This window comes from Solanum lycopersicum, chromosome 3, assembly GCF_036512215.1.
Source record: "Solanum lycopersicum chromosome 3, SLM_r2.1".
NCBI lineage: Eukaryota > Viridiplantae > Streptophyta > Magnoliopsida > Solanales > Solanaceae > Solanum > Solanum lycopersicum.
The window spans coordinates 59,309,630-59,318,674 of record NC_090802.1 but is presented as its reverse complement, the minus strand read 5'-3'; the positions used below and the strand labels follow the sequence as shown (position 1 = coordinate 59,318,674).

At 31.4% G+C, this 9,045-nt stretch overlaps 2 protein-coding genes across 2 annotated transcripts; one reads left to right on the top strand and one right to left on the bottom strand.

Moving 5' to 3' along the window:
- Nucleotides 1-388: 388 nt before the first annotated feature.
- On the top strand, nt 389-2,274 carry LOC101248089 (cytochrome P450 71A3-like). The gene is made up of 2 exons (XM_004236233.5): nt 389-1,453; nt 1,544-2,274. Exons 1-2 carry the CDS (start codon nt 560-562, stop codon nt 2,144-2,146), a joined length of 1,497 nt encoding a protein of 498 aa, XP_004236281.1. The 5' UTR covers nt 389-559; the 3' UTR covers nt 2,147-2,274.
- Nucleotides 2,275-5,971: 3,697 nt separating this feature from the next.
- Nucleotides 5,972-7,953, bottom strand: LOC101248960 (cytochrome P450 71A4-like). Its single transcript, XM_004236236.5, has 2 exons — nt 6,870-7,953; nt 5,972-6,754 (listed from the first exon to the last, which is right to left on the bottom strand). The coding sequence occupies exons 1-2, from the start codon at nt 7,755-7,757 to the stop codon at nt 6,137-6,139; spliced, it is 1,506 nt and encodes a 501-aa protein (XP_004236284.1). The 5' UTR covers nt 7,758-7,953; the 3' UTR covers nt 5,972-6,136.
- Nucleotides 7,954-9,045: the final 1,092 nt, after the last annotated feature.

Here is a 9,045-nt window from a genome sequence, read left to right as displayed (position 1 = left end):
AATTTCTCCCAAAGACTAAAAGACGTTTTTATACATTTAATATTAAAAAGTATTTTTTATTTTTTTAAATTTTGTGTCGAAGTTGAACTGGGTGATTTTTTTACACTGGGGTAGTACTAAAAAATGAAAAACAAAATTCCTTTTCTTCTTAAAAGCAGACAAGATTCATTCTCATCTTCTCCTCATATTTTCTCCATTTGTTGAGTTTGAAGTTCTGCATTTTCAATTGTCAATATTGCTGAATATTTTTCCATTCTATCCTATGATTAATCCAAATTTAAGGTACGTGTGAGAGTTTACATTATTTGAAGTTGGAAACAAAATTTGTGGTTAAAGTTGGAATGGTTTATCTTTTGTTTGAAATAATGCAAATAATATAATTGTGGTCGATTGTTTCCTAAGTTTGTGTGGTAAAGCTTTACTAAATTAAAATCATCTCCAACGGTATATGAAAATGACGTTTCTTTTCCATTTGGTAGTTTACGATGATAACAATATTCAGCAATATTGACAATATTGTTTCCAAATTTCAACATCACTTTCCTGCCCAAAAAAAGAAATGGATTATGCCTTGTATTCTGTTATTGTTCCACTGTTTGTGTTCATTTTCTTTCTTCATAAGTGCTTCTTTACTACTTCCAAAAATCAAAATAAGTTACTACCATCTCCAACAAAGCTTCCAATCATAGGAAATTTGCATCAACTTGGATCGCATCCTCACCGTTCTCTCCATGAACTATCCAATAAATATGGTCCAGTCATGCTACTTCACTTTGGCAGTAAGCCAGTGATTGTTGCTTCCTCTGTTGATGCTGCTCGCGATATCATGAAAACCAACGATCTTGTTTGGTCAAATAGACCTAAATGTAAAATGGCTGATAGACTCATGTATGACTCCAAGGACGTGGCTTTTAGTCCGTATGGTGAATACTGGAGACAAATTAGAAGTGTTACGGTGCTACACCTTCTCAGCAACAAAAGAGTCCAATCATATCGTCGTGTGAGAGAAGAAGAAACATCAAACATGATTGATAAAATTAGGCAACAGTGTGATTCTGTGATAGACTTGAGAGATGTTTTAAGTTGTATGTCTAATAATATAATTAGCCGCGTGGCTTTAGGGAGGAAATATAATGATGAGCAAAGTGGAATAGATGCTAAGGCCACTCTAAATATGTTTGTGGAACTTTTAGGTACTTTTAATGTAGGGGATTATATTCCATGGCTTGAATGGGTCAATAGAATCACCGGTCTTGACACCAAAGTGGACAAGGTGGCGAAAGATTTGAATACATTTTTGGAGCTCGTGATTGAACAACACATTATTAGGAACGAGAAAGGAGAAAATCGAGCTGGTGAAGCTATAGACTTGGCGGATGTTTTGTTGGAAATTCAGAATGGAAATGAAACTGGCATTCCTCTTCAAAGGGATTCATTGAAAGCTCTTATTTTGGTAAGAGTAATTAAAACTCAATCATGTATGAATGTTAAAACGCAATCCACCCTTAGTTTTGTTTCTTTCTAATTATATTATTATGCATAGGATACGTTTTCTGCTGGCACGGATACTATATATACAGCGTTGGAGTGGACTATTACAGAGCTATTGATGCATCCAAGAGCCATGGAAAAATTACAGAATGAAGTGCGAGAATTAGCCCAAGGGAAAGCAGAGGTAACAGAGGATGACTTAGGAAATATGCAGTATCTGAAAGCAGTGATCAAAGAGACTTTCAGGCTTCATCCACCGATTCCACTGCTAGTTCCTCGAGAATCAATGGAAGATGTAAAATTACTAGGCTATCACATACCTGCAAAAACTCAAGTCATTATTAATGCTTGGGCAATTGGAAGAGACCCGTTGTCATGGGATGATCCAGAGGATTATCGGCCAGATAGATTCTTAAATAGTAATATTGATATCAAAGGATTAAACTTTGAGGTGATACCGTTTGGAGCAGGCAGAAGGGGCTGCCCGGGAACTGTTTTCGCTATTGTGGCAATTGAGCTAGCAGTAGCAAGGATTGTGCACAAGTTCAATTTAGCATTACCAAAAGAAAAAGAATTGGATATGACTGAATGCACTGGACTCACTATTCGTAGAAAATCACCTTTGCTAGCATTGGCTACTCCATGCTCTACTTAATTAGTTGATATTTTTGCCATATGAAATAAGTGTATTGGTCTGCTCTCTTATTTTAACATGTTTCACCGATAGTATGTCAAAAAAAATAATCATAGAAATGGATGGATTGGAATATTGTTCATTTTTCTTATTACATGGAAAAAAATTATATTTACTACTCATAAAATTTGCATCTGATCAAAAAGTCCAAAATTTATCCGGAAATGGGTAAAAACAATATTCCTAAAATATGCGAAATAGAACACTTATATCCTCCATTATATTTCGGGATAAAAAAAAATACCACATCGTTATCGTTATCACGCGAGACCACAAATACTCTCAATAACTACATAATTTTTTAGTGACGTGGCAAGTCAATTCCTCCACCTAAGCATTCTCAACTAGGATTCACTACAAAAAACCTTGATCTTTGGCGGCGAACTAATTTTTCAAAATAAATAACTTGCACTATCAATATTAAAAACATCCAATCTTATAATGAAAATCATCAAAACTACTTCTCGATTCAAATCTCCTACTTCATAATGCATCATTGGTACATTTTATAATACATATGACATAAAAATAAAATATATAGTGTCTTCAAACTCTTCCTTAATCGATATCATTTTTGCTATTTTAAAAACCAAGAAGAAAAAACACAAAATTAGAATTTAATGTGAAAAAACCTTTAGTGGTGATATTTTGGGCGTTTTGGTGACTTTGTCGCCGCTAAAGGTCTAATTCTTTTATAGTAAATCCTAGTTGACAACACTTAAATGGGAGAATTAGTTTCATTTGGCTTGCTATGTCACTAAAAATTTGGAGTATTAACTCTTGAGGATATTTAAAGTCTTTTAAAATAACATTGGAAACATTTTTTATTCCAAAATTTAATAAATGATATAAATAATCTATTTCGCATAGTTTAAAAAAGAATTTTGATCATTCTCACTAATTTACTTCATTTATCTCAAAAGTCCCATAATACTTGTCAAGAACATTTTTTAACCAAGTAATTTTAGCACGTGACCTTTTCCCCGTCCTTATATCTTGACTTTTTCTTTTTTTCATTTTTCTCTTTTTTCTTCAATATGGTATGGACCCCAAATTTGCTCCTCAAATAGCTATTTCAACAATATTTTGTGAAAAAAATGATAAAAGATGAATTTTGGAATATTATAGATATTTTTAGTATAGTATTTAGAATAATATAATGTAGTATTTAGAATAATTATCCTAAGAAATATCTAGATATTCAAGAAATATCTGAATATTCTAGAAAAGTTACCTTGAAAAAATATCTAAAATATTCTAGAGATTAAATATTTGAAGTAATCCATACACTAACCCAAAACAAATTAAAATGTAAAAGACTTTTTCCATAACAGAGTTTTCTCATCCGAAATACACATTCTTCCTTCTTAACTTTCTCTTATTTAGTTGAATCTTTCGATCTTAGTTAACGATCTTGGGCTAGCAAAAAATATAGCGGAGCTACAATGTCCTGAGTGTATTCAATTTGACACCCTTTGGCAAAAAATTATACCGTATATATAAATAAAATGCTACTTGTAACGACAAAATTGAATAGATTGGACACTCTGAACACATCAAGAATCTATGGCCTAACGACACGAGGCTATCCTATCTCTCTTATTTTACTATTAAGTTTAGTAGCTAATTGAAAATTTAGCTTATTTCTTTAATTTTCTAAGCTAATTAAATTACATTTTAAATTAGAAATCTAGATTTATTAGCTAATTTAATTTTCAGTGAATTTGACTTTTTATTTTTTTTTATTAAAAATTAAAATAAAACTTAAATGTAATTATTTAATTAAATGATAAAAAAAACCCTAATCTATATCCGGATTTTCAACTATACATTTTAACTTTACGAGAGTCCTATCACCGACCTGAATTGTCTAAAACTGATATTATTACCTCTCGGAATGTAGAGTGAACACGAAAAACAAATGTTAAAATTTTAATTTTTAATATCTTTTATAAATATATGTATTTCTATTTATTTTTCAAATTTATTGTCTTTCTTCTCTTTAACAACAAAGATCAAATTCTTACACCAAATTCACCATCGTTACTTTTACACAAACTTATAAACTCTCATATAAAAATTTAGAAAAAACAATCAATTCAATTAAATATAACATGTTTTTCAATCATCCAAAAATGAAATATGAATAAGATTTGAAAAAATAAACGACAACCTAATTCTTTTGAGCTACATAAGAAAACTCAATTTCTTTTGAGCTTGAATTTAACCTAATTCAACAGAACAAGACCCAATTGAAATTTCTTCGAAGTTTCAAAACTTCAACATTATTTAATGGTAGATTCTCCACAACTTCAAATCATTTGAAATTTTGAACATAAACTCAGAAAACACTAATCAACAAAGATCTAATGTAAAAAAATTCATAAACAAGAATCAAAGAAAATTTTAAACAACAAGAATCAAAGAAAATTTTGAAATTTTGGGACTGATTTTCTTTTTTTATGATATATTTTTTAATTATGGGTGAATTTTTTGAACTCTGCAAATGATGTTTGAATTTTAGTTTTTTTGAAAAAAGAAATTAATGATATAGCCGAAATTTGAGATGATTTCGTGAAGAATTGAAGATGTTGAAAATTTGGGAGTTGTTTATGTTTCTCATGTGTTCTTAATGTTTTTAAAGAAAAACAAACAAAAAATATACATTTGATCCAGAAACACCAATAGAAAAGTGTTAAATCTTGTTTAGTGTGTAAAAAATGACTTGGCAAAATCAGAGCTAAAAAAAATGGCAAGGATGAGCCTTTTATTTAACAGCAATGATATAAATAAACCAAAATTTTAATAGATACAAAAATGAATCTTTTCTAAAAATTCAATGACATATTTGAGCATTTTTTTTTTATAACAACCATAAAAGATTACCCGTACAAATAAAGAGCTCCTATACCTGGTAACAGGGATTAGGCCTCCTACAAAGTAAAAAACTTAATTACAAAGTAGAAGTTGAACAAAACTCCTACGGTTTTGTGTTTTCTTTGAATTACCTGTAACTGTAATCTCTCCATAATCTCCTTTTTGATTTGTGTTGCTGCCTCCTTTGTATACAGTCTTGCCTTTGAACTTTTTTCAATTCCTGGCTCACCGTATGTGATATAAGATTGCTCTACAGGTAGCTGCAATAGTTTCTTTCTTAAATTTCTTCTAGTGCGTCAACATTATTCTTTCCAATGTCTACATGATCCTATTAGTTTGCAACTCTATCCTTGTCCATTGTTTCACCTCTTCCCATAGCCTGTGCCCACTCACACTTGACGAATAAGTGTATTGTAGTCTCCATGACCTTCTTATCACAAAGACAGCAATCAGTGTCCTCCACCAGAATGTGTAGTTTCAGTTTTCTCTCCTGCGTGAGTAATCTTCCTTGTACAGTCAACCCACGTTATGAATGTATGTTTAGGTAGAGCCATAGAGGTCCACACTAGCTCAACTGTTCTCATACGTGGTTGTTGTCTAATTAGTAACTCCTCCGTTTGTGTGAGCATGCATCTTCCTTGGTTATACCAACACTGCATTTGGACCTTGATTGCATTTAGTTTCTTCCAATACCAGCAACAATCTGCAGGTGTTCTATGATTCCATATTGTTGAAAATAGTTATTTCAACAGAATTTTACATCTATGTCCATGTAATATTAGTCCCACACTCCAATTATATCACACTTTGTTGAGGGGAAAACACACACACCGTCAAATTGCTACACAAGGCTTCTTTTTGTAATCAATTACATACTTACCATCTAGTCGGATGGTGAAACATCAAACGTCAACAATTAATACATCCAGCTTGATGTTTTTGGAATATTAATATTACTTTTTACGGAACATGTTAAAACAGGAAATATTGAATACAAGAATATAAAAAAAAAAGAGAGAGATACCCAACAACTTTATGGACTAGTACACATATTTATTTCATATTGTGAAAATATTAACTAGACCATGGACTTGGAGTTGCCACCACAAGCAAAGGTGATTTCCTACGAACAGCGAGCCCATTGCATTCAGTCATGTCCAAATCCTCTCCTTTTATCCCTTTTGGTAATGCAAAATCGAATTTGTAGACAAGGTTTGCTAATGCTAGCTCATTCACCATAATGGCAAACGGAATTCCTGGGCAGCCCCTTCTACCAGCTCCAAACGGAATCAACTCAAAGTTTAATCCTTTTACATCAATATCACTATTCAAGAACCTTTCTGGCATGTACTCCTCTGGATGATCCCACAACAATGGGTCTCTGCCGATTGCCCAAGCATTAATAAGGACTTGAGTTTTAGCAGGTATGTCATAATCAAGTAATTTTACGTCTTCCATTGATTCTCGAGCAACTAGAAGTGGAACCGGTGCATGAAGCCTGAGGGACTCTTTGGTCACTGCTTTAAGATAGTGCATATTTCCTAAGTCATCCTCTGTTATCTCTGTTTTCCCTTGCCCTAATTCTCGCACTTCATCCTCTAATTTTTTCATAACTCTTGGATGCCTCAAAAGCTCTGTCATTGTCCACTCCAAAACTGTATACGTTGAATCTGTGCCAGCAACAAATGCATCCTATGCATTATAAAGAAACACAAATTGGGACAACCGTCCACACTAAGTAATATATTAGTAGTACGAATTAAAAGAAAAAATAAAACAAGACACGCACTGAAGAAGGAAAATTTACCAAAAGGATAGCTTTCAATGAATCTCTTTGAAGAGGAAAGCCAGTCTCCTTGCCATCTTGAATTTCTAGCAAAACGCCCAAGAAATCTTTAGCTTCACCTGCACTGCATTCTGCTTTCTTATTCCCAATCAGACGTTCTTCAATGACGCTCTCTAGAAATGCATCCAAATCTTTTGCTACTTCCTTTACTCTAGTGTCCAGACCTTTAATTTTATTGACCCATTTAAGCCACGGGATATAATCCCCAATGTTAAAAGTACCTGCAAGTATAAGAGTTTCTTCTAATAGATTCTTAACAGCAATTCCACTTTCCCCTTCATTGTATGTCCTTCCTATATTCGCTCTGCTGATTATGTTATTAGTCATACAACTTAAAACATCTCTCAAGTCTATCACTGAATCACATTGTTGCCTAATTTTATCAATCATGTTTGATGTTTCTTCTTCTCTCACATGACGATAAGATTGGACTCTTCTGTTGCTGAGAAGGTGAAGCACCGTGACGCTTCTAATTTGTCTCCAGTATTCACCATACGGACTAAAGGCCACATCCTTAGAGCCATAAAAGAGTCCATCAGCCATGCTAGATTTAGGTCTACTTGACCAAACGAGATCGTGAGTTTTCATGATATCACGAGCAGCATCGACAGAGGAAGCAATAAGAACTGGCTTACTGCCCAAGTGAAGTAGCATGACTGGACCATATTTTTGCGATAGTTTATGGAGAGAACGATGAGGAAGTGAACCAAGTTGATGGAGATTGCCTATGATTGGAAGCTTTGTTGGAGAGGGTGGTGATAACCTCTTTTGTGTGTTTGAAGGGCTAAAGAAGAACTGATGAAGAAAGAAAATGAAGGCAAGCAGAGGAACAAGAAGAAAATACTCCATTTTTTGTTTTACAAATTATGTAGTACTGAATACAAATAAAAAATATTGGCACTCAGTTACAGTTGGATAGCGTTATCTTTTGTGTCATTCAATCAACAGAATTGTCAATTTTGGCTACCCGAATAGAGAGGAGCATCCTTTACTTAAAATATTTGGATGCTTACGCTTAGAATGATACTCAATTTGAACTCAAATTAAATCGCGTCTTAATTGAGCACCCAACACCTATAAAGTCTAATTAGATATTTTGTTTTAAAAATATTCAATATGATTACATACTTTGTCTTCCTCAGTCTTAATTGAGCACCCAACACCTATAAAGTCTAATTCATGTTTGTTATTTTCCGAGAGTTCAAAAGTTATTTCAAAATTACGATTAATTTATAATTTTAAAAATTTAGTTGGTTTCCTACGTTTCTATTTACTTATAATAAAATATTTGTCTCAATAACTCTAATTTATTTATTTTTCATTTTCTATAATTAATGTTCTTCTAGTGTAATAATGTACAAATATTACTCTTATTATGTTATAAAAGTTTAATGTCATATTATTAACCCTCTTAATTACTGTGACTTTTTATTCTTAAGAATTTATTATGTTAAATGTAATATTTATTTAAAATGTGAAATATATTTTTTAATATTTTATGTTTAAGCCAAATAAAATTAAAAGAATTAGGAATTGTGTATGTGTCATTTTCTTGAATCTTTTTTTCGTAATTAATTCTCTCTTTTGTTCTCTTTTATGTTATTTTTAAATTTTACATTTTTTCCCAATATATGTTGTACCAAAAATAATTGGATATCTAAACCTAAGTATAATAATAATTATAATAATAATAAGTACGAAATTAACTAATTAAGATTTTTAAACTTTTCTTTATTTAAAATTTAATTATTAAAAAGTTATTAATACAAATATTAAATTAATCTAATATTATACAATAAAAATAATTAAAACATGTGATGATTGGGTCATGACGAGGACAAGTAATAGTAATTGTGGATAATGATTTATAATAGTGTTGGCTAACTATATAGTCATGAATACTAACTATTAATAGCAATCCGAGTTATACATTGCCGAAAAATTATACTAAGAATATAATTTATAAAATTACAAATAAGCATAAAAGAACGATTAGATTTAAAGTTTACATAAATATATAAAAATTATACTAAGAAAATCTCAAATAAAAAAGAAAAAAATGATCACAAGTTTACATTTAAGTAGTTCTAATATTACCCAATTCTTATTACCTTCACTTTTTCTCTATAAAATTTAT